General features: G+C 43.8%; 2 protein-coding genes and 1 pseudogene across 7 annotated transcripts in view; 2 read left to right on the forward strand and 1 right to left on the reverse strand.

Annotated features, from left to right (window-relative positions):
• Window positions 1–25,592, forward strand: part of GSTM4 (glutathione S-transferase mu 4) — a 77,825-nt gene that overhangs the window by 25,074 nt on the left and 27,159 nt on the right. The gene's annotated exons all lie outside the window — the stretch shown is intronic.
• Window positions 1,422–6,681, forward strand: LOC306667737 (glutathione S-transferase Mu 1-like). The gene is made up of 8 exons (XM_079150456.1): window positions 1,422–1,675; window positions 1,959–2,034; window positions 2,462–2,526; window positions 2,866–2,947; window positions 3,047–3,147; window positions 4,055–4,150; window positions 4,229–4,339; window positions 6,196–6,681. The coding sequence occupies exons 1-8, from the start codon at window positions 1,640–1,642 to the stop codon at window positions 6,283–6,285; spliced, it is 657 nt and encodes a 218-aa protein (XP_079006582.1). The 5' UTR covers window positions 1,422–1,639; the 3' UTR covers window positions 6,286–6,681.
• LOC306667733 (malate dehydrogenase, mitochondrial-like) lies at window positions 16,569–17,833 on the reverse strand (annotated as a pseudogene). The gene has a single exon. The product of its transcript is annotated as a malate dehydrogenase, mitochondrial-like (transcript).

Consider the following 25,592-nt stretch of genomic DNA (forward strand, 5'->3'; position numbering starts at 1 on the left):
AAGCCAATCCCCAAAACACTTAAGGCCAAATGTTCTTTCTGATATGTGAATAACTCATAATAAGTGGGGAGGGAGGGAAGAATAGAAGTTCCTTGGTTTAAACAAAGAGGAATGAAGGGAAGGGAGGGGGATGTAAATAGGAAAGACAGTAGAATGAATTGGACATAACTCTCCTATGTTCATATGTGAACACATGACCAGTGAAACTCTCATGTACAACCACAAGAATGGGATCCTAATTATATCAAAATACACCATACTGTCATACAAATTTTAAAGGAACATATAAAAAGTAAGTATTAGGTCAAGATTTATAACACTGAGAAAGAAAAACCTTTAAAGTGTCATGAGAACTATAGCAGATCCCAGGGCTAGGCACTTGTGTGTGTGTGTCTGTGTGTCTGTCTGTATGCGTGCACATGTTCACTTGCACTTGGTCGGATGGTCCTGCTCTGGGCAAAACTAAGGGCAATTCACTTTGGGGCCTGGACACAGTCTGGTGATGGAGATGGGAGAACTAAACCAGCCTGAATGTGAAGGCAGCATTTGCAGCAGGGGCTGCACTCTACCAGCCCCAGTGAGGTGTCCTCAGAGCTCCCCTCTTCACAGAGACCTGCAGAGCACGTGACATGCAGAGGGTCTCTGCCTGAGCTCCTCCACCCCAACTGCACACCTCGTCCTGGTGGGAAAACCTTTCCTGACATACTGGGGCCACTCCCTGCAGTCTCAACAAAGTCCTAGCTAATTTCCAAATTTTACTTCCTGCAGAGCAACAATCTTGCCCTTTAACATGTAAACTCATATCATTTTTAGTTCCATTTACCTGTTTTCGTCTTTTTGTTATGCTTATGAAATCCTTTACATGGGGCAAAATCAACCACAGAGCAATTTGTCCCACCTCTCTTCATTTTGAAACAGTCTCCTGCCTCTAAGGAAGAAAGCTGGCAGGCAGAGCAGTGTTCTTGGATAAAACCTTGTCCTGTTGAGGATTGCACCACAGTCCCAGATCCCAGAGTGACATCAAAGGCCACTTGAGACACCCTCTCATACCAAGAGCACACATGGGTCAGGAACCAGGGCCAGGGTGGGAATTCTGGGACACGAACAGCTGGTCTACCTGTGTCCTATGTGGATCCTTCAAGGTCCCCTTTGGACCTCTCCTGTCTCTATTAGAAATCAGGAGAGGTGTCTGCTCCTTGAGAATGTGATATTCCACCCAAGCACATCCCCAGCTGTCACCAAAGCACTTATGACCACTGCACTTGTGACCACAGACGGTGCTGTTCAATGTTAGTCCACTGACCCTACACTGCCACTCCCTGTGCACCCAGCAGATGGGGTAGGAGGGACCCGCTGGTAGGGATTGGCAGCAGGCCTGCAAAGTACTGCTTTTGGTTTCTGGGCGTCCAGACCTAGTTCTCCGAATCTTCATGGCTGAGGCTATGTTGGAACTTACTTGTCCCTCTGCTGGGCCCCAGCTTGCTCTCAGAGCTCTGGGATTGGAGGATCCAGAAAGGAGGCGGGGAGTGCAGGATTAGCGAACGCTTAACTACAACCAGGGCCCACCCTGTGCACACCAGAGGCTCTCAGAAGCTGAAGGCTATCCTGGCAGAGACCTGTTTGCTGAGTACACAGCACCATGCCCATGACACTGGGTTACTGGGACATCCGAGGGGTAAGCAAGGGTCCCTTGGCAGGTGGGATGGGGATGAGGGGCTGGACCATGCAGAGCAGCTGTGGGTGGGTTTCAGGACATTGATCCTCTTCAGATTTTTTGGAGTCCTCTGCCTATCCCTGTCAGGAGGCCTGTGCCAGACTATGTGTGTGTGTGTGTGTGTCCCCTCTGGCGAGAGTGCTGACATTAGGTGTAGGATGGGGAGGGGGCTCACCTGCAATAGATGAAGTTAGGCAGTCAGAGTTCCTCCATCTCTGACCTCTGCCATGGCCATCTCTCCTAGCTCACTAACCCCATCCGCCTGCTCCTGGAATATACAGATTCAAGCTATGAGGAGAAGAGATACACCATGGGGGACGGTAATGTCACCCTCCTGTTCAGACCCCTGCCCAACTCCTGCTGATTGGTACCCTGAGACCTATGCCTGGTCAATTGGTGCTCAGGTCTGCAGACCTCCATCTGCTGGACCTAGGGCCTGACACTTCCTGAATCTCAGAATATATCTTGGTCTGTAAGGACATGATGTTGGCAGCAGAGTCCCAGATCCCTCTCCAAGAGCAATTGGGTTGGATTCCCCTTAAGACTTGCCTGAACCTTCTGTAAGCCTTAGTATTTTAGTGTCCACAGTCCTTACAAGCATGATCCTCTCTATACCCACCCAAACCTGGGAATGTGAGGCTGAGCGGCTCAGATTCCTGATCCACCCTCTCAGGGGTCTTAACCCTGATCCCTTGTGAGGGTCCTGAGGGAGGACATTTGCACTCAAACATCATCTTCTCCCCACAGCTCCTGACTACGACAGAAGCCAGTGGTTGGATGAGAAGTTCAAGCTGGGCCTGGACTTCCCCAATGTAGGTGCAGAGGATGAGGTGGTTTGGGGAAAGTGAAGCCATCCTGTCTCATCTCTCTGATCCAGGGTAGAGTTTCTAGGGCCAGAGCTTCTCCTCAACTGACCTCATTGCTGTGTATTCCTCTTTGCCTACACATCACCTCTGATGGAAAGGTGTCTACACTGTCTTTGTATGATGGTCTGTGTCCCAGATAATTGAGTTATTGTACAGTGTGTTTGTGTTTGTATAGTGATTAGCATGGGCCAAACACACTAATGCCAAGTCTTACATGTGCCCTAACTCAGGGAAAGGGAACTGGGACCAGGTGTCCCACCTGACCATCTTTGGTTGTCCATTCAGCTACCCTACTTGATTGACGGGGTTCATAGGATCACCCAGAGCAATGCCATCCTGTGCTACATTGCCCGCAAGCACAACCTGTGTGAGTGGGGCTAGCTGGAGGGTGTTGGGGATGGTGGCCATGGCCCTGGGTTGGCTAAAGTGGGATGCTGAGAGTGTGTCTCTGTTGTGTGGGCTGCAGGTGGGGAGACAGAAGAGGAGAAGATTCGTGTGGACATGTTGGAGAACCAGGCTATGGACACTCGTATGCAACTTGCGATGGTCTGCTACAGCCCTGACTTTGTGAGTCATCCACAGTTCTGGAGCAGACAGGATCTAGAGGAGTTAAACCTGTGCTTTCAGATCACTATTGGTCCAGTTTGGCATTTGAACTCTTTAGTGGGATTGATTCTCTAACCTTTCTTATCTTACCAATTGACTGACCCTATAACCTATGAAATCTTGTCATATAAACAATGCGGATCAATTCTTACCACTCTTCATGTACAGACCAGACTCCAATATAACATTTGATCTGTATAAGTTTGAGTCATGGTGTTGAGATTCTTTCCACCTTGACCTCTGCCATGGCTGCTCTCTCCTAGATCTTTATACCATCTGCCTGTCTCTGGAATACAGAGATTCAAAACTCATGGCAAAAGAATAGATGGGGAAATGTTTCCCCCATGTTTTATCCTTCACACCAGCATGTATCAGGACCTTTTCCCAATAAGCAGCTCAGAGTCATCCAGAGGACCTCTGTCCCTTTCGTTCCTTCCTTGAAACATCAAATACCCTCCACATTATGCATGTTACTCCAGTATGCATTTCATTCTTTAACATCCTACTAGGTAGAACTTTGTTATCTCTTCAGAGCTCTTTTAGTATTTTGCTTCTTCCAGTCCTCAGCCTCCCACGTACTGAGACACTCCTGGGTGTGACTCAGGTGGTGTGGACATCAGTGACAACAGACTGCTTCAGGGTCCATGTTGTGTTCCTGCCTGACTTTGCATCACTGTGAGGGATGGGGCTGCTACCAAGTAGGAGTCTAAGCAATGGTGATGCTGGGCAGCGAAGTTCACTCAGACCCAGACTGAGGGAAGATGGAGACTTAGCCCTGGCAGCTGAGGCCATGCACACCACTGGTGAGGCCAGCCTCTCTGGCAGGGAGCTCCTGTCTGAGGGTGGTGACAGCTGATTTCTGCCTCAGGAGAAAAAGAAGCCTGAGTTCTTGGAGACCCTGCCTGAGAAGATGAAGCTCTACTCACAGTTCCTGGGGAAGCGGCCATGGTTTGCAGGGGACAAGGTAAAAGGGAAGGAATCTGGAGGTGTCAGTCTTTCCAGGGTAGAGATTTTCTGCCCACTCATTCTTGGCTTTCTGCAGATCACCTTTGTGGATTTCATCACTTATGATGTCCTTGACCAGCATCGCGTATTTGAACCCAAGTGCCTGGAGGCGTTCCCAAACCTGAAGGACTTCATGTCCCGCTTTGAGGTGATGTCCCTGCTCCTCCTCTCTCTTTAATGGCCTTCTTTCCCTCCTATTTTATAGGAGGCTTTTTGAATCCCAAAGGTTACAAAAAGAACAACCAGTACATTTTGAGGCCTGGATTTTGCCGGGATATGTCCTCACAAATTATCTCTACCTTGACAAATTTATTGATACAACAATCTGCAAGGTTGTAGATAGAATTACCCATTCAACTGGATAGTTTGGAAACTGGGCCTGTAGAGGGGAAGTCATTCTCTCAGGGTTCCAGTACCAGTGGAGGCTGTGCTGGGCTCCCTCTCAGCCTGGTCTTCTAAGGCCCCCTTGGGTGGTTGTCCCAGCCTTCTGTCAGAAGGAGCAGCCTCAGATCCTCATGCAGCCTGGGTTTTACAGCCCAGGATGCTGTGTAGGAGGAGAGCAAGGCAGGGTGTGTGCAGCTGGCGGTGGATGGCTGAGGGGAGGCTGGGTGACAGGAAGAGCGAGGGGCAGACAGTGTTTAGAGCTGCTCTGTAGCAGGCTTGGCTACATCAGTGCCCCATAGGGGAAGCACGAGGACCCCAGGGCAGTGACTGGTGCTGAGTACACATGTGGGGGCCTTTGGGTACTTTGTCCTCAGTTGTTCTGTGTGGGTATTCTGTGTCCTCCTTTTCATCATTCTCTTCCTCTTCGTTCTCTCGAAGGTTTTATGTTTTAAATGGTGTTACTCTTACTTTGACTCATATTTTTTGGTATTCTCCTTTGTATGTAATGCTGGTCAGGCCCAGTTGGACATGTAAGGATGCCCGCAGACTGGAATCAAGTCTTGCAGGGAGTGTCAAGTGCCAGAGTGTAAGGTGCCCATGGTTTCGGCGGGGTGCTGGGGAACATAGTGTGGACCTCACTCCACAGCTAATCAGGGTCACCCTGAGTCCACTTGTTTGTCATCAACAAAGCCTATTTTTTTTTCTTTAGAGATTTGGGAATTTGAGGCATTAGTTCAACTGGTTATTTAGCCTGGGATCTGTGTTCCTTTCCCACTCCCACTTCAACTGAGAATGTGATCTGCTTCTCAGCTGGTTCTCATTAGCTCTGGTTCTGTCCTGGGAGTGGCCTTGGTGTTTGTGTAAGAGCTGGCACAACTGTGGGGTGAAAGGGTGGAGGAGAGCTAAGGGCTACAGCCTGAGGCCAGCTGGGCCTGTCTTGTGTACAAGCAGTCCTTGAACTGTATGAATTCTTTAGATGTGATCTGGGCATTTTTCGTGGTAAGATGGTGCACAGCACACCTGAGTATATTTCAAGCTGTTTTGCTGTGGCAGGGCTGGAGATGGCATAGTTTGGGGCACAGTGAAAATGGCTCAGGTATCAGTTGGAGAAGTTTGGGTTTTCTGATCCAGGTGACTGGTTTTAGCTGGCCAGTTCTTTCTTGGTGGGTCCTCTCCCACTTCCCATCCTGGATTTGCTGAGTCACTGGGTGAGATCTGGGCTCTGCCAAGCTGCACAGGCATGTTCTCAGCCCCTTTGTTCTGCTGTATCCTTCCTGCTTGTCATTACAGAAATGCCAGGAGCCTCATGTGAAAAAGGAGAATATTTGTGCAGATACTGAGTGACAGGCCTCAGTGGGGCCTCAGTGGGGGGTTGTTGGGGGAGAAGGGAGTGCAGCAGAGAGAGCACAGAATTGGAGAGACAGAGCCAGGCTCCATTCAACCCTTCCTCCCTTAGTAGCCCTGGAAGAATGAGGAAGTTGCTTTCCCTGTTTGTACCTCAGGTAGTTGGTGGATTTTTCAATCTGCGTTACAAACTCAAGTGGATGTCCCTGGACTGGGGCTGCTGGAATCCAAAGAGGCAGCAAATCCCAAATCCTCCCTTTTCTTTCCTACTCTCAGGGACTGAAGAAGATCTCTACCTACATGAAGTCCAGCCGATTCCTTCCGGGCCCTCTGTACTTAAAAATGGCCCTGTGGGGCAATAAGTAGGACCCTTTAATTTGAAGACATGGAGGTGGGATCCATCTTTGCATCTGCTGGCCCGGGTATTCCTGGTACCCCACCACCAGTCTTCTTTCTTTTCCCTTCCCAGTCTCCTTTCCTCTGCAAGCCCTTGTTAGATCCCTTTCTTCTGCTCAACCCCTCCCCCAGTAAATCCACTGTAAACCACAGCTCCCCCTTTTCTTCAGGAAAGCCCCCTTCTCCTCTTCCTCATCCCTTCCCTGAATCCAACCAGACAGTCCTCAGCTCTGCTTGGAGGAGCATGACTGACCCCATGCTCCCTGCACTGCCCCAAACCCCAGTGTTACTGGTGTACTGGCTCTGGTCCCCAGCGTGGCAGCTACCCAGCCCTTTCTGACCCCAATAAAGCCTGGACCCACTTGCTCTGTGTCTGTGTCATTGCCTCTCAACCTCGGGGTTGACTGTGTGACTGGGGTCGGGGCGTCTTTGTTGTGGTATCCACAGTAGGAACTGGGTGGATGGGGATGTGTCAGGGGTTCTATGTGGTCAGGCAGGGTATAAGTTCTTTTAAAGTCATTGCTGTCCCCTATCCATGTCCCTGTGTGTCTCACCATGGGATTCCTACACAAGGGTGCTCCTTCCATGCCAGGGTTCCTTATCTGTTTGGCAGGGTGCAAGGCTCCATAGGCCGTGTGCAGCTGGGTGTTATGGTCCAGAGAGGTGCTGGGCTGATGGGAAGGGGCCGAGGAGCCACAGGTGACCACCTTCTGACCCCTCTCCTGGAAGCGTTGCCTGGTCTGGACAGCCCTCCTCTTGTTCCCAGGATGTTCTCCATGAACACACTATTGCAGTTGGTTTTGTGCCTGTTGTCACCCCACTCAGCCACAAGCTCACTGAGGAGAGGGAGCAGGGTGCAGGGCATGTTGGACTTTTATCTCTGATATGTCTGGCAGTGTCTGGCACACAATGCTCAGGAAATATGGAAATTGGAAAGAAATATCTCAGGGAAGCCTTGGCCTGCCTGCATAGCCAATACTGGGACTTATAACTCTGGGAACAGTGATCTTAGAAGAGTTTACATGTGCAGGTATTGTAGTATGAGCCAGTAACTCTCTCTCACCTCAGTATTGAAGAGATTCTAGCTCTCCTTGGACCAACGTGACCTGAGATGCACAGGCCTAGTGTGCTTGGCTGTGGAGCAGCAATGCATGTGGTCAGACCAGACATAATTACTAAGTACAGCGGCATCCCACAGAGCTTTACTTACTAACATAGGTGGCTGCAGCAGACAGAAAACCAAAGAACTGATTAAAACATGGGCAAAGGCTATGAATAGATATTTCTCCAGAGAAGATACACAAATGCCAAAAAATGCATAAAATATTGTTCAACATCACTAATCGCTGGAGTAATGTAACTCAAAACTACAATGACACTCTACCTTAAACACATTAGGATGACTACTGTCAAAAAGCCAACAGTGATAGATTTGGTAATTGTACAGAGTGATTGAAAATCTTTTCTTCTGTAGGTGGGAAAGTAAAATGGTATAGCTACTGTGGAAATCAATATGGCGGTTCCCCAAAAAACAAAAAAATAGAAGCATTTTGTGATGCACCAATTCCAATTTTGGGTATGTACTCAAAAGAAGTCAAAGAACCTCTCAAATAGGTATTCTCAATTATATATGTGTATACCCATGTCTATACCAGCATTATTTACAACAGTAAAATATGGATGCACACCATGAATCCACCTACATTTATCCATGAATGGATAAGCAAAATATGGTATGTAAATACAAAGGGATGTTATTCAGTATTGAAGGAAATTTCAACACATGATAAAATATGGATGAACCTTGAGTGCATTATGGTAATTGAAATAGAGAAGTCACAAAAATTCTAAAACTTCATGATTCCACTTCTAAGAAGGAAGCAGGGTATTCACAGTCTGAGAGATGGAAAGTAAAAGGGTGGTTTCCAGAAGCTAAAGAGGGAAGGGAATGGGGAGTTATTGTTTAATGGGTAAAACTTCCATTTTCACAAGACAAAAAGAGTTCAAGAGATGGATGATGGTGATGGAGGCACAATATTACGAATGTACATAATAATTACTGAACAGTTCAAATGGGTAAAAGGTAATTCAAAAGGTATGATTTGTTTACCACAGCAACCCCAATGAATGAATAACGAGACAAAACAAACAACAGATGGTTGCACTTTCCTGATCCCTGATCTAGAAGCTCAAATTTAAAAGAACAAGATAAGCCAAGTGTGGTGGTGCTCCCCTGTAATCCTAACCACATGGAAGACTGATGCAGGAGGATTGCAAGGTTGAGACCCTCTTTCAAAATAAAATTTTTAGAAAAGTTTGGAGATGTAGGTCAGTGGTAGAGTGTCCCTGGGTTCAATCTCCACTATCAATAAAAACACATGAAACAAAAACCAAAGCTATATAAAGCTACCATATTAGATTTGAAATTTTATTTTACATTTATTATTATATATATTAATATATATGTACATACATATATATTAATGGTACTGGGGATTGAGCCCAGTGGTTCTGTATTACTGAGCTACCTCCCTAGTCTTTTATTTCTTTAACAGTGCTTCTCAAGCTTTATTATTCATACAAATCACCTGCATCCTCAGTGCTTTCTTGATTTTCTAATTTTTATTTCATTTTTGTTGTTGTTGTTGTTTTGAAACAGGATCTTGTTAAGTGGGCAAAGCTGATCTCAAACTTGTGATCCTCCTGCCTCAGTCTCCAGAGCTAGCAGGATTACTTATAGATGTCTACAACCATGTCTGGCAGTAGATTTGAAATTTTAAAGGTGAATATAGATTATAAAAGGAAAGAATTTAAAATAACTCCATCATTACCTAAGTGTTTGGAAGATGTAATAAAGGAAAGCAATCGCAAAGGAAAATAGTTTTCTGAACATTGTGGCCAAAATTAGAAAAGATAAAAACATACACTTCAGTCTTGGGTATAAGTGGAAGGCATAAACTTCAAACCCAGGCAACCAAAACAGATGGCTTGATGTGGCTGGAACCTGAGACTTGGGACTGTTTGGTACCTGGTGACAGGCTCATTCTCTGCTCAGTGTACCTCTTGCCCTTCTAGAATGGGGAAAGGAGACAGGCTTCCCGGAAAGGGTGTCTGCCTGAGTCTGCTGCTATAGTCTGTGATCACCTGGTGGCCACTACACTTCCACACCTCAGGTACCTCCATTCCCATGGTGCTAGTAGAGAACACTTAAGGTGAAGGAGACCCCAAGACTGCAGCTTCTGGGGGGCAGTTGGTCCTTGTGTCAGGCAGCAGGTCCGTGGGAGGAGTGCAGGTGGTGGGGTGGCCCTGTGCCATGGAGTTACACAGGGCCTGAGGCTCCTTCCACATGTGGCCCTGCCATCCCCTAGGGTGCTTCCTCCTGGCCTTGGCTGAAGCTGAATCAGGAGGATGGGAAGGAGAGAGAGAACTAGCCCAAGGCAAGGAAGCAAGTTCCTATTGCACAGGGGAGGCAGAGTGGCAGGCATCGCAGGCAGACATCCCACTGGTGATTCAGTGTGTGGCTCCAGCTAGTCACAGCACCACAGAGAGTAGTGCCACCTGTACTAACTGCCCATGAGCACAAACTGTGAGTGGGGTTGACTACAGTATAGGGTTGTTTGAGATTGTCCCCCCTGGCAACCTTCAAGCCTTCATGTCCCCTGCCCTAGGGAAATGCAGGGGCAAGAAAGCATCTTCTGGCTCTGGTCAATCTGTTATAGTCCAGACTTCGTGAGTCATCTTGTGTCCTCTGCTGAGCTGGGGCAGGCAGGACTACCATCAGGAGTCAGGACTCTTGAATTTCCATCTGCAAGAGTCTTCAAGAGTCCTGTTTCTCATTTGAACCCACGAAGGCTACTTAGCCTCAAGGATGTTCCCATTGCTGCCACCAGCGTCCATCATAATATAAAATTGTATCATTGAAGGTTCTATTATTCACGCCCCTCCAATCGTAGAATAGAAGCCATTCTCCCCAGAGTTGCCGTTGGATCCCCGCATAGGAAGCTCTGTTGAATCATTAAATGCTGATAGATTCCGGGATGGTGTTGTATTCTTCTTTGTTTCTACATGACCTCTGACAGATAGATTCTGGTACCAGTACCAGTCTAATAAATACCCATATGGAAGTTTGGACACTTACACATTCCCAGGCTCAGGGAAGATGGAAGCTCAGCCCTGGCAGCTGGGGCCATGTACACCACTGGTGATGCCAGCCTCTCTGGCAGGGAGCTCCTGTCTGATGTTGGTGACAGCTATTTTCTGCCTCAGGAGAAACAGAAGCCAGAGGACTCAGAAGGCCTCTCTGAGAAGGTGAAGCTCTTCTCACCATTTCTGGAGAAGAGGCCATAGTTTGTCAGGGACAAGGCAAAAGGGAAGGCAATGGGGAGCTGTCATTGTTCTAGAGGAGTAGAGTTGTGTGCCCCTCATTCTTGATCTTTTGCAGATCACTTGTGGGGACTTTTTTGCTTATAATGTCCTTCACCTGAACCTCCTCTGAGCTAAAGTCTTTGGAAGTGTTTCCGTTGCAAAGACTTCTTGTTTTATGGACATTCTTTTTTCCTAATCCCTTTCACAACACTTTCCTAAAGTCCGACTAAAATGAAAAATAATGACCTTTACTGAGTACTGGCTTTGCTCTGGGACACATGCTCACACCATACATTTATTGTGTCAAATTTATCATTACAACACTCCTACAGGGTTGACAGAATGACCAGTTCTGTTGAACAGATATGGAAACTGGGACTGTACAAGTTAAGTCATTAGCTCCAGGTCCCAGTGCCAGGAGGCTGTGCTGGGCTCCCTGTCAACCTCTGGCTTCTAAGTGCCCCTCCCTATTTTCTGTTTAAAGGAAAAGCCATAACCTGATCTGGACTAGGCTTTGCTCCATCAGATGCCTGACTAGGGAGGCACAGAGATCCCTGGGCTGTGATTGGGGCTGAAGTTGAATATACGTAGGGCCCTGTGGGAGGATTTTACAGAGGTGTTCTATGGTGGGACGGCTGCCTTCACTCTTACGCTTTTCTTCCCTCCCCTCGATGCCTTCAATTTTATGTCCGTGACATTGGGTCATACACTTATTTTCACTCACATTCACTGATCTTCTCTGTATAAGGTTAACTGCCAGGTTCAGTGGGACATGTAAAGATGCCCCCATCGTAGGACTGAGTGCATCAGGAAACAGCAGGCACCCCCTAACTACAAGGTGCCCATGGAACACCTGGGAGCTAGGGATCACAGCCTGCAGCTCACCTCACTGCCAATCACGAGTCACCCCAGGTCCGTTTGTTTTGTTTTTGGTATTTTTTAAGTTGTCGATGAACCTTTATTTTATTTATTTATATGTGGTGCTGAGAATTGAACCCAGTGCCTCACACATGCTAGGCAAGCACTCTACCACTGAGCTATGACCCCAGTCCAAAATCCACTTGTTTGTCACCAACAAACATTCAGTAGAGATTTGAGAATCTGAGGTGACAGTGCAACAGTTAATTCAGCCTTGGATCTGTTTCCCTCTCCCACTCTCTGATGATCTGCTTTCCTAGCCAGTTCTCCTCAGCTCGGGATCTGCTCCAGGCTGAGCGGCCTTGGGGACTGTGCCAGGGTTGGCAGGACAGTGTGGGTGGGGCAGGAAGAGGGGAAGGCTGCAGCCTGAGGCCTGCTGGGCCTGGTTTGTGGAGTGCAGGCAGTCCTGCATCTCTTTGACCCCTTTTGAAATGATCTGAGCACTGCACTTTCCTGGAGAGAAGCGCAGGATATAACAGAAGGCCTTATGGCCTGGTCTGTAGCAGGGCTGGAGATGAGGTAGGTTGCGATAGAGTGAGATTGGTTTCACTTAACAGGCACAACAGTTTGAACTTTCGGCTTCAGGGGAATGATTAAAGGTGACTTGGCCTTTCAAGTTTGTTCACTGCCCCTGTCTAATTTCACCCAGGATTTGCTGAGTCACTGGGTGAGACCTGGGCTCTCTTCTAAGTTGCACAACTATATTTTGAGCCCCTTTGTCCTGCTAAATCCATCTTCTTGCTTTAACCCACACATGCCAGAAGCATTCCCATGAAAAAGGAGAATGTTTGCACAGACAAAAAGTGACAGTTCCCACTATGGGGAGGACAAGGGGAAAGTGCAGCAGAGAGATCCCAGAATTGGAGACACAGAGCCAGGTTCCATCCAGTCCATTCAACTTACTAGCTGTGTGAGCATGAGGAAGTTCCTTAACTTCTCTATTGTTCTCTGCTGATAAATGCTGAACATAGAATTAATCTTGCAGGATTGTGGAGTGGATTTTCTAAACCTATATTGTAATTTCTAGTGGGTATAAAACACCTTGCATAGGGGCCATTTTCCCTCAGTCACAAGAAATTGAAGAGTGTCCTTCCAGAGCTGAGGACGTGAGCTGACTGTGCTGTGCTTTTGGCCAGGCTGCTCCTGGAGTGGCTGCTCCAGCCCAGGGTCAGCAGCCCTGAGCTCCTGCTTCCTCTCTCCACTCGCAGGGCCTGAAGAAGATCTCTGCCTACACGAAGTCCAACCGCTTCTTCCCAACACCTGTGTTCACAAAGATGGCCACGTGGGGCAACTCGTCCGGCCTGGGGAGGGCAGAAGCAGGGTGTGAGGGCCTGTCTTCTTCCTGCTGCCCAAGTCCTGGGGAGCAGCCAGACCCCTGCAGCACTGGCCCACCTTCCTTCTCTTTCCTTCCCCTTCTTTTTATTCTTTTCTCATGCCCGAGGCCTTATCCCCTCTTTTCTCGGACCGACCTAGTCCCATCCAAGCCCTTTAAAACTCCGCTCCTCGTTCTCTGTCAGCAGCGTTCCCATCCCAACCTTTTCATGGCCTGAACTAAAACCAACCCTAAGTCCAGGGGCTGTGTCAACTTTGACTGTTCCCTCCTGTTGGAGCGAGGCCCCATGCTGCTCAGATTTGCCCCCAAGACTACTATTGCCGGGTGCTCACCCTGGTCCCCAGCAAGGACCCTGTGATCACCCTGCCTGGTCCCCAGTCAAACCCGAATCCCACTTGTTCTTCATTTGTCCTATTGAGTCTGGCTCCCTGCACTCGCAGCCTTTCACTGCTACTTCCAAGGGACCGACTGCTGGCCTTGCATTGGTTCGTGGGGATTCTGCTGGGGGTCAGAAGGGATTTGAGACTTCCTGGTCCCATTTTTGACAGTGGCCCATGAGGCTGTCTAGAAAATAGAGGAACCCTTTCTGCCAGGAATCTCACTTCTCCTGAGCATCACAGAAGTTTTCCACGGGGAAGCAGGGCTACAAGTATGAGTGAGCAAGGACCAGGGCAGTGGAGTCCCCAGCAGAGACATCCAGGATGCTTCTTGCCTTCCATAGGCTTGGCGGTACCCCATCTGTATACAGATGTACAGTTGTGAACCTCTGTAAATTCCCATCCCCCACCCTATCAAAAGGTCAAAGCTTAATCATTTTGGTGGCTTTTGGTTCCTAGTTAATCTGTCAGGATCCTGGCTCTACTTATTTTCTAGATGACTTCAAGGTGTCCTCTCATGGCTTCCTACACACCTGGCAAGCAGACCTTCTTTCTCCATCAATCCTTCCTCTCCTTGGGCCCCTGTGAAAACTTTAAATGTCTTATTCTGGCAGATGTGTCATTAATTCTCTGGACGGGTGTAGACTAGTAGGGTGGACCTTGAGTCTTCAGATGGACTTGCTGACTGCCTCTGGAATTAAGCACATTTGTTTTTTTGTGTGTGTTTTTTTAACCTTAAATGTTTTTAATTATAAAAGAAAATAGATGAAGTAAAAGATTCAATTAAATGAATTTTTAAAGAATAATATAAACTTAAGGAAAGTAAGATAACATGGAAAAAAGGAGACATTAATGAATTAGAGAAATAGAATAAAACATCAAAGAACTGGATCTCTGAAAAGCAGCAATAAAGCAAACTTCTGATAATTTTAAAGAAGAAGAAAAGAATATATAAATTAAAACTAGAAATAAAATATAGGGTATAAGAATAGATATGGAAAATTTAAACATACTGTGTAGTATTCAATGGATAAAATATATGATTTTTGCAAAAAATATTAATTTATCAAAATTGCTACAAGAAAGGCTGAGGATGTAGTTCAGTAGTAGAGAATTTTCTTAGCATGTGTGAAACTCTGGGTTCAGTCCCTAGCAACAAAAAAATTAAACAAAGAAAACCCAAAATTACTAAAATGGTAATATTAATAATTGATAATACCTGAGTAGACTAATAAGCATGGAGGAAACTTTAGAAATTATTCATTGTTGCCTCCTGAAAATGACTCTGGGCCTGGAGGGTCTTACGGTTGTGTTCTTTCAATCCTCCAATATCTCCTGAACCATATTCGTAGTTCTTAGGATGGGGAGTGGAGGAGGAAGAAAGCAATTTTAATATTTGGGAAAATAGCTTAACAAATGACATCAAATCCTGTCAATGGTAGAAGATAACACAAAGAAGAGGATCTACAAACCAGTTTTGCCTAAGACATTAGATGTGAAAACATTGAGCAAATTATTAGCAAAATGAATTCAACACTATGTTAAAAGAATAATTTAGCTTTCACTGTGTGTGTGAGCGTGTGGTACTGGGGATTGAACCAGGGCTACTCTACCACTGAGTTACATCTCCAATCCTTTTTACTTTATTTTATTTATTTATTTTTATTGTTTGTTCTATTTAGTTATACATGATAGCAGAATGCATTTTGATTCATTGTACGCAAATAGAGTAAAACTTTTTATTTCTCTTGTTGTACATAATGTAGAGTCACACCATTCATGTAATCATACATGTACACAGGGTAATTATGTTTGTCTCATTTCACTGTCTTTCCTATCCCCTGTTACTCCCTTCCCCTCATTTCCCTCTACACGACTCAACTTTCCTCCATTTTTGCCTTACTGCCCCCTACCCCCCATATGTTTCAGCACCCACTTACCAGAGAAAACGTTCGGCCTTTGGTTTTTGGGGATTGGCTTATTTCACTTAGCATGATATTCCCCAACTCCATTCGTTTACCTGCAAATGCCATAATTTTATTTTTCTTCAAGGCTGAGTAATATTCCATTGTGTGTATACACCTCAGTTTCTTTATCCATTCATTTACTGAAGGGCATTTAGATTGGGTCCACAATCTAGCTATTTTGAATTGAGTTGTTATAAACATTGATGTGGCTGCGTCACTGTAGTGTGCTGATTTAAGTCCTTTCGGTATAAACTGAGGAGTGGGATAGCTGGGTCAAATGGGGGGGGTCCATTCTAAGTTTTTGGAGGAATCTCCACACTGCTTTCCAGAGTGGTTGCACAAATTTGCAGTCCCAACAGCAATGTATGAGTGTACCTTTCCCCCCACATCCTCGCCAGTACCTATTGTTGCTTGTATTCTTTTCTTTTTTTTTTTTTAAGTCAGAATCGCTTTTATTGTCGCACCAATAGACCAGCCACAATTTGCAAAGGATGATAACATTGATACAATAACCATCATCGAAGTAAATTAAATGCAAGGCATCCGAACCGCTTTCCTGAGATGTGATGCCATCATGAGTTAAGGAAGCTGCTGCTCGTCGCCTGCACCTCATTTCATGCTCTTGGCGAAGTCTTCTCCTTTTTTTTTTTTTTTTTTTTTTTTTCCAGGGGAATAAAAATGTAAGCATTCTATTTTAATAATTAAAAACATAATCCTTTTTTTCTTGAAATTCAAATGTATCTGCCTTTTTGGATACATTTTCTCATTTTTTTATTTATTTATTTTTTATCGTAAACAAATGGGATACATGTTGATTCTCTGTTTGTACATGGCGTAAAGGCATACCATTTGTGTAATCATAAATTTACATAGAGTAATGTTGTTTGATTCATTCTGTTATTTTTTCCCTTAGCCCCACCCCTCCAACCCCTCTTTTCCCTCTATACAGTGCTTCCTTCCTCCATACTTGCCCCCCTCCCTAACCCTAACTCTAACCCTAACACTAACCCTTCCCTCCCCCCCATTATGTGTCATCCTCCACTTATTAGCGATATCATTTGTCCTTTGGCTTTTTGAGATTGGCTTATCTCACTTAGCATGATATTCTCCAATTTCATCCATTTGCCTGCAAATGCCATAATTTTATCATTCTTTATGGCTGAGTAATATTCCATTGTATATATATACCACAGTTTCTTTATCCATTCATCAATTGAAGGACATCTAGGTTGGTTCCACAATCTGGCTATTGTGAATTGAGCAGCTATGAATATTGATGTGGCTGTCTCTCTGTAGTATGCTGATTTTAAGTCCTTTGGGTATAGGCCAAGGAGTGGGACAGCTGGGTCAAATGGTGGTTCCATTCCAAGTTTTCTAAGGAATCTCCACACTGCTTTCCAGAGTGACTGCACTAATTTGCAGCCCCACCAGCAATGTATGAGTGTACCTTTTTCCCCACATCCTCGCCAACACCTGTTGTTGCTTGTATTCTTGATAATCGCCATTCTAATTGGGGTGAGATGGAATCTTAGGGTGGTTTTGATTTGCATTTCTCTTATTACTAGAGATGTCTTCTCCTTTCTTGATGGAGGCTTTTAGCTCAGGAATGGCCTGCACGATCATCTTCTCTTCAAAGGAGGAGACTTTGCTGATGTCCAGGTTCTTCTCCAGACCCTTTTTCCCCAGCAGCAAGGGTGTGGAGAAGTAGGTGCAGTCTGTTTCCTGGGACTTCACGAAGGAGCACTCAACCACTCCTTCCTTGCCGTTCATGGCATCCACAAGGGAGAAGACAAACGGGCACCGGCGTAGGCCATGGACACGGTGGCAGAGCCTGCTCCAGCTTTAGCCTGCACCACCTCTGTGCCCGCCTCTTAGATCTGTCCAGTGAGCGCTGGCCTTGGGGAAAGTCCACCTTGCGGGTGCACTGAGAGGTCAGGGGGATGATGGTCCTCCCAGCATGGCCGCCATTGACAGGATCGCTGACCCAAGCTGGATCCAAACCCTTCAGCTCTGCAACGAGAGTGTTAGCTCTGACAATGTCCAGGGTTGTCACACCGAAGATCTTATTGGGGTTGTACCCTCCGTGTTTCTTAAAGACTTCTGCTGTGATTGGGATGGTGGAGTTAACTGGATTGGAAATGATGCAGACCACGGCTTCAGGGCAATGCTGGGCACGGGCACAGGCAGCAGCCAGGGTAGCCACGATTGTTGCGTTGGTGCTGAACAGGTCATCTCGTGTCATGCTTGGTTTTCTGGGGACTCCGACCGGAATCACTACCATATCGCAGCCTTTCAGGCAGTCTGGCAGCTGGTCAGGTCCGAGGTAGCCTTTCACAGTTGCTCTGGTCTCCCTGTGGCTCAGATCGGCAGCCACCCTAGGTGTGTGAGAGATGTCATAGAGGGTCCGGCGACTCATAAGGGGGCTGTTCTTCAGGAGGAGTGAGAGGGGCTCCAATTCCTCTGGGGCCCCAAGTACAGCTACTTTAGCATTGTTCTGGGATGAGTGCTGAAGCTTTGGTGGACAGCGGCCCCAGCTGGCTGGCAAGGGCTGAGAGCATGGCTGGGGCTGGCGGAGCGCAGGCGGGCAGGCACAGGAACTGGCAGCTAGCTTGTGATTCCAACGACCTCCACACTGCAGTCTGTATTCTTGATAATCGCCATTCTAATTGGAGTGAGATGAAATCTTAGGTTAGTTTTGATTTGCATTTCTCTAATTATTAGAGATGTTGAACATTTTTTCATATATTTGTTGATCGATTGCATATCTTCTGTGAAATGTCTGCTCAGTTCCTAAGCCCATTTACTGATTGGGTTATTTGTATTTTTGGTGTTAAGTGTTTTGAGTTCTCTACATATCCTGGAGATTAGTGCTGTATCTGAAGTGCATGTGGTAAAGATTTTCTCCCATTCTGTAGGCTCCCTCTTCATGTTATTGATTGTTTCCTTTGCTAAGAAAAAATTTTTTTAGTTTGAATCCACCCCATTTATTGATTTTTTATTTTATTTCTTGCACTTTGGGATACTTGTTAAGGAAGTTTGGTCCTATGCCCACATGATGAAGATTTGGGCCTACTTTTTCTTCCATTAGGTGCAGGGTCTCTGGTCTAATTCCTAGGTCCTTGATTCATTTTAAGTGGAGTTTTGTGCAGGGTTAGAGATAGGGGTTTATTTCATTTTGCTGCATATGGATTTCCAGTTTTCTCAGTACCATTTGTGGAATAAACTATCTTTTCTCCATTGTATATTTTTGGCACCTTTGTCTAGTATGACAAAATTGTATTTATGTGAGTTTGTCTCTGTGTCTTCTATTCTGTATCATTGGTCTACCTGTCTATTTTGGTACCCACACCATGCCATTTTTTTTGTTACTATAGTTCTGTAGTATAGTTTAAGATCTCGTATTGTGTTACCTTCTGCTTTACTCTTCCTGCTAAGTATTGCTTTGGCTATTCTGGGTCTATTAGTCTTCCAAATGAATTTCATGATTGCTTTCTCTATTTCTATGAGGTACATCATTGGGATTTTAATTGGAATTGCATTGAATCTGTGTAGTACTTTTGGTAGTATGGCCATTTTGACAATATTAATCTTGCCTATCCAAAAACATAAGAGATCTTTCCATCTTCTAAGATTTTCTTTAATTTCTTTCCTTAGTGTTCTGTAGTTTTCATTGTAGAGGTCTTTCACCTATTTTGTTAGATGGATTCCCAAGTATTTTATTTTTTGAGGCTGTTGTGAACGAAGTAGTTTCCTAGTTTCTCTTTCGGAGAATTCATCACTTATGAATATAAATGCATTAGATTTATGAGTGTTGATTTTGTATCTTGCTTACTTCGTTGTTGAATTCATTTAGTAATTCTAGAAGTTTTCTGGTGGAATTTTTTGGATCCTCTCAATACAGAATCATGTCGTCAGCAAATAGTGATAGTTTGAGTTCTTCTTTTCCTATTCGTATCCCTTTAATTTCCTTGGTTTGTGTAATTGCTCTCACTAGAGTTTTAGGACAATGTTGAATAGAAGTGATGAAAGAGGGCATCCCTTCCTTGTTCCAGTTTTTAGAGGGAATGCTTTCAGTTTTTCTCCATTTAGAATGATGTTGGCCATGGGCTTAGCATAGATAGCTTTTACAATGTTGAGGAATGTTCCCACCATCCCTATTTTTTCTAATGTTTTCAGCATGAAGGGGTGACGTATTTTGTCAAGTGCTTTTTCTGCATCTATTGAAATAATCATGTGATTCTTAACTTTAAGTCTATCAATGTGATGAATTACATTTATTGATTTCTGGTTGTTGACCCAACCTTGCATCCCTGGGAGGAACCCCACTTGATCATGGTACACTATCTTTTTAATTTTGTATGTAATTTGCCAGAATTTTGTTAAGAATCTTTGCATCTATGTTCTTCAGGGATTTTGGTCTGAAGCTTTCTTTCTTTGATGTGTCTTTGTCTGGTTTTGGTATCAGGGTGGTACTAGCCTCATAGAATGAGTTTGGAAGAGTTCCCTCCTTTTCTATTTCATGGAATACTTGAGTATTGATATTAGTTCTTCCTTGAAGATCTTGTAGAACTCAGCTGAGAATCCGTCTGGTTCCAGGCTTTTCTTGGTTGGTAGACTTTTTGATGGTTTCTTCTATTTTATTGCTTGAAATTGATCTGTTTAAATTGTGTTTGTGTGGATCATATGCCTCTAGAAATTTGTTGATGTCTTCAAGATTTTCTATTTTGTTGGAGTATAGATTTTCAAAACAGTTTCTAATTATGTTTTCTATTTCAATAGTGTCTGTCGTAATATTTCCTTTATCATCATGAATTTTAGTAATTTGAGTGTTTCTCTCCTCTTCCTTAATATGGCTAAGGGTTTATCAATTTTGTTTACTTTTTCAAAGAACCAACTTTTTGTTTTGTCAATTTTTAAAATCGTTTCTCTTGTTCCAATTTCATTGATTTCAGCACTGATTTGATTATTTCCTGTCATCTACTATTTTGGTGTTGATCTATTCTTTTTCTAGGGCTTTGAAATGTAATGTTAGGTCATTTATTTGTGGACTTTTTATTCTTTTCTTGAATGAGATCCATGCAATTAATTTTCCTCTTAGTAGTGCTTTCATAGTGTCCCAGAGATTTTGATATGTTGTACTGGTGTTTTCATTTACCTTTAAGAAGTTTTTAATCTCCTCCCTGATGTCTTCTGTTATCCATGCATCATTCAATAGCATATTAGTTAGTCTCCAGGTGTTGAAGTAGTTTTTATTTTTTTATTTTATCATTGATTTTTAATTTCATTACATTACGATCTGATAGAATGCAAGGTAGTATCTATTTATTTTTGTATTTGCTAAGAGCTGCTTTGTGGTATAACATATGGTCTACTTTAGAGAAGGATCCATGTGCTGCTGAGAAAAAAGTGTATTTGCTCATTGATGAATGGAATATTCTATATATATCTGTTAAGTCTAAATTATTGATTGTATTATTGAATTCTGTGGTTTCTTTTTTCAGTTTTTGTTTGGAAGATCTATCCAGTGGTGAGAGAGGTGTGTTAAAGTCACCCAGTATTACTGTGTTGTGGTCTATTTGATTCCTGAAATGGAGAGGAGTTTGATGTACATAAATTCTCCATTGTTTGGGGTATAAATATTTGCTATTGTTATGTCTTGTTGATTTATGGTTTCCTTAAGCAGTATGAAATGTCCTTCCTTATCCCTTCTAACTAACTTTGGCTTGAAGTCCATTTTATCTGATATAAGGATGGAAACCCCTGCTTTTTTACTGAGTCCTTGGGCATGATATATTTTTTCCCATTTTTTCACCTTCAGTGTGTGAATGTCTTTTCCTATGAGATGAGTCTCTTGAAGATAGCATATTTTTGGATCTTTTTTATAAATCCAATCTGCCAGTCTGTATCTTTTGATTAGTGAGTTTAGGCCATTAACATTCAGGGTTATTATTGAGATATGATTTGCATTCCCAGTCATTTGGGCTTATTTTTGGTTTTTAACTTGACTTGGTTTCTTCTTTGATTGGTTTTTCCTTTAAGATAGTTCCTCCCTTTGCTGACCTACATTTTTGTTTATCATTTCCTCCTTGTGGAATATTTTGCTGAGAATGTTCTATTTGTAGGCTTTCTATTTGTAAATTCTTTTAACTTTTGTCTATCATGGAAGAATTTTATTTCATCATCAAATATGAAGGTTAGTTTTGCTGGGTGTAAGATTCTTGGCTGGCAACCATGTTCTTTCAGAGTTTGAAATATATTGTTCCAGCCCTTCTAGCTTTTAGGGGCTGGGCTGAGAAATCTTCTGATATCTGTATTGGTTTCCCCCTATATGTAATCTGATACTTTTCTCTCATGGTCTTTAAAATTCTATCTTTATTTTGTATGTTGGGCATTTTCATTATAATGTGGCTTGATGTGGATCTGTTGTAATTTTGTACATCTGGTATCCTGTAAACCTCTTGTATTTGATTTTCCATTTCATTCTTCAGGTTTGGGAAATTTTCTGATATTATTTCATTGAATAGGTTGATCATTCCTTTGGTTTGTATCTCTGTGTCTTCCTCAGTTAAGTAATTCTTAATTTGGTCTTTTCATGTTATCCCATAACTTCTTAGAAGTTCTGTTAATGATTTCTTACCATCTTCTCTGTGTGGCCAACTTTATTTTCAAGATTAAACATTCTGTCTTCATTTTCTGAGGTTCTGTCTTCCAAGTGATCTAGTCTGTTGGTGATGCTTTCTATTGAATTTTAAATTTTGTTTATTGTTCCCTTCATTTCAAGGATTTCTGGTTGTTGTCTTTTTTTTTTTTTTTCAGACTATCTCTTTGGGAAGGGGTGTAGGATGAAACTGTTAATGGGATAAGAAGAGAATATAACAATCTTTTGCTTCCTGTATTTGCTTTTTTAACTCCTTATTTAAGTGATCATTTGTTGCCTGCATTTGCTCTCTTATGTCATTCTGTAGTTTACAGTTCATTTTAATTTTGTACATTCTGAATTCCTTTTCTGACATTTCTTCTACTGTACTATTGATGGATTCTATTAATATAGCATCTTAATTTGTTTGGGGTGCTTTCTTTCCTTGTAATTTTCATGTTGTTTGTGTATCTTACCCTCTAGCAGTGGGGATTCAAGGTATAATAGTTTCCCTCCATAGGTTTAGAGTGTCTCTGCAGGTTTCCAATACCTCACATTTAAGGGGGAGATAAATATTAACAGCACCCAATACAAACAATATGCAGCCTTAAACCAAATAGTCCCTGTTAAGATGTTAATAGTAATGTCATAATAAACAGAGATGATGAGTTCAATTATTATCTACAGCATAAACAATAGGTTTGCAATAAGGTCTACAATTTTTAAAGGTGGAAAAAGGAGGTGGGAGGGGTGTAGGATGTAATATAAATGAGGTAAGAAGTGAGAATATAGAGCTACTAGATCATAGGAGGAGTGAAAGCAGAATCAAAAGAAGTTGGTTGTTCACCAAAAAACCAAATAACCCAATCAAGACACTTCACATAAGAAGAAATACAATTGATGAACATACAAAAAAAAATGTTCATTATCTCTTGCAATTACAGAAATGCAAATCAAAACTACCCTAAGATTTCATCTCACTCCAGTTAGGATGGCAATTATCAAGAATACAAGCAATAATAAGTGTTGGCGAGGATGTGGGGAAAAAGGTACACTCATACATTGTTGGTGGGACTGCAGGTTAGTGAAACCACTTTGGAAAGCAGAATAGAGATTCCTTAGAAAACTTGGAATGGAACCACCATTTGACCCACCTATCCCACTCCTTGGTTTATACCTAAAGGACTTAAAATCAGCATACTACAGTGACACAGTCACATGAATGTTTTCAGTAGCTCAATTCACAATAGCGAAAGTATGGAACCATACTTCAACAGATGAATGGATAAAGAAAATATGGTACAAATACACAATGGAATATTACTTAGCCTTGAGGAAGAATGAAATTGTGGCATTTGCTGGTAAATGGATGGAACTGAAGAGTATCTTACTACATGAAATAAGGCAATTCTAAAAAACCAAAGGCTGAATTTTTTCTCTGATAAGCAGATGCTGATCCATAGTGGGGGATGAGTAGGGAAGAATGAAGGAATTTTGGATTGTACAGAGGGGAGTGAGGGGAGGGGTTGGGTGGGTAGGGAGGGGAAGGACAGTAGATTGTGAGACAGATATCATTACCCTATATACATGTATGAAAAGAATGTTTTAAAAATATTTATCACTGTAAAAGAATGTTAATGAAAATAAATAAAAGTTAAAAAAAAAAGAAGTTGGTTGTTAGCATGAGAAAAGGGAGAAAGATATTCCAAGGAAACATAAGTAAGAGGAAATAGGGTGAGAAAAAAAAATCTACAACAAAACTGTAAAATACTATTCAAAACTCTCAGTCTTCAGTAGCCTGATGCATGAAAGGTACTTGATTCCAAAGATGATGAGGATGTGAGAGTGGAAAATGAAAAAAAGAAAAAAAAATTGGGAAAAGAAAAAAAGAAAGGTTTGAAGGAAAATTGAACACTTGTTTCTGCTGGAGTTCAGTATCTTCTCTACTTCCCTTCTCTTCTGATAGGTGGGGTTGTCTGGAGTTTGCTGGTAACTCCACCCTCAGGATGATGACAGTTACTAAGGGGTGAGCATTAGACTTGGTGGTGGGACTCCTGGAGGCAGGTATAGCAATCGCAGGTCCATCTGGAAGACTGCACCTCAGGATTCTCCTTTGGGGTACACTAGTATGACACAGGAGCCTGATCTTTGCTCCTTCCCTCACTTGTGGACCCCACAATTCCTGGTCTATAATTTTGTCTCTAAATTGTATCTCTCCTGTCCCTGCCCTTTTGACTTCCCAATCAGGAACCTCTTTTCCTGGAGGTCATGAAGGCTGAGTGGTGGGACCCGTGGGCCTAGGAAAGTTTTTCTGTATTGAGCAAATCAGGACCAGGTGTTGAAACTGTGTGCCAGTCACGTAGCTGCAGGCGCTGGGCTGGTTGGTGGCTAGGGGATGGTTGAGAGACTGGGGATTGAGGAGCTGAAGGGCCTTGTTGATTGCCAAACCAGTGGGACCAGGTGCTCAGTGGAGTCGTGCACCAGGCTGATGTTGGGTCCCAACAAGTGCTCCTGAGTTGTCTCTGGGATCCCAGTGAGTGTCAGGCTGGTTGGCTGAAGGAGGCAGGATCAAGATGCCCTCACACCCTTCCCACCTACCGATCCCTTGCAAGGCTCTGTCCTCCCTCTGCAGCAAGATGGTGGCTATTAGCACACCTAGCAGAAATAGCTCAGGTGCAACCAAGACTCTTGGGTCCTTGGTGATGATCTTTCAAGACCTGGCTGATATCCCTGGATGTAAGCGGACACTTCCCAAGTTGGTGTCAGCAGCAGTGGCTAACCTGTAGGTATCCTGATAATGAGCTTCTAGTCTCCAGCAAGTGTTCCAGGATGGAAGCTGCCCCAACTAAAGATGGTGTTGTCATCATCAGGGATAATCCAAGATGGCAGGAGAGACATCCCAATGTGTAGTGTGACAGTGGCACAGGTGGCATCGGCATGGGGCATGCAGACCAGTGCTGGAGATCTGCACGGGGCTCAAGCACATTTGATAAGAAGGGTAATGACAGACTCCAGTCTCTGTGCAGATGGTCTGTTTTGATCCTTCACATGGTCTCCTTCATCCTGAGGTCTCTAAGTACCATGGAGACAAGCTGTGGTTCATGCTTGTAATCCTAGCAACTAGAGAGACTGAGGCAGGAGGATCACAAGTTCAAAGCCAGCCTCAGCAATTTAGGGGGGCCCCAGGTAATTTAGCAAGAACCTGTTTTCAAAATAAATAAATAAATAAAAAAGGATGGTTCAGTGTTTAATACCCCTGTTTTCAATTCCCAGTATCATGGGAATCTGCAGGCTGGCATTGTATACTTCACACCCTTTCCCAAACATTCCTAGCAGAGGCTTCCTCCCTCAGATTCATTAATCACCATTCCTTTATCTGCACCCCATCCTCCTAAAGTAATTTTAATTTCACTATAAAGAGAACTTATAAAGAAGCTTCAAAAGAAGTTTCTAGTCACTCAGCAATTTCCATCCATGGTACCAGAATGAATTGTTATAAATTGTAGAGCATGCTCCTGGGCCAAGGAAAAGCCTTGGGAGCAATAGCTGCTAAGCATGCAGGAGAGTTGTAGATAACTTCCCACCTCTCCAATCTGTGGTACTGAACCTTTGTTGCTGGGTACCACCTCTTCACAGGCAAGGCGTGCCAGGGGCATAGTGAGATTTTGACCATCAAGATG

The sequence above is a fragment of the Sciurus vulgaris genome (assembly GCF_902686455.1).
Source record: "Sciurus vulgaris genome assembly, chromosome: 1".
In the NCBI taxonomy this organism is placed as follows: Eukaryota; Metazoa; Chordata; class Mammalia; order Rodentia; family Sciuridae; genus Sciurus; species Sciurus vulgaris.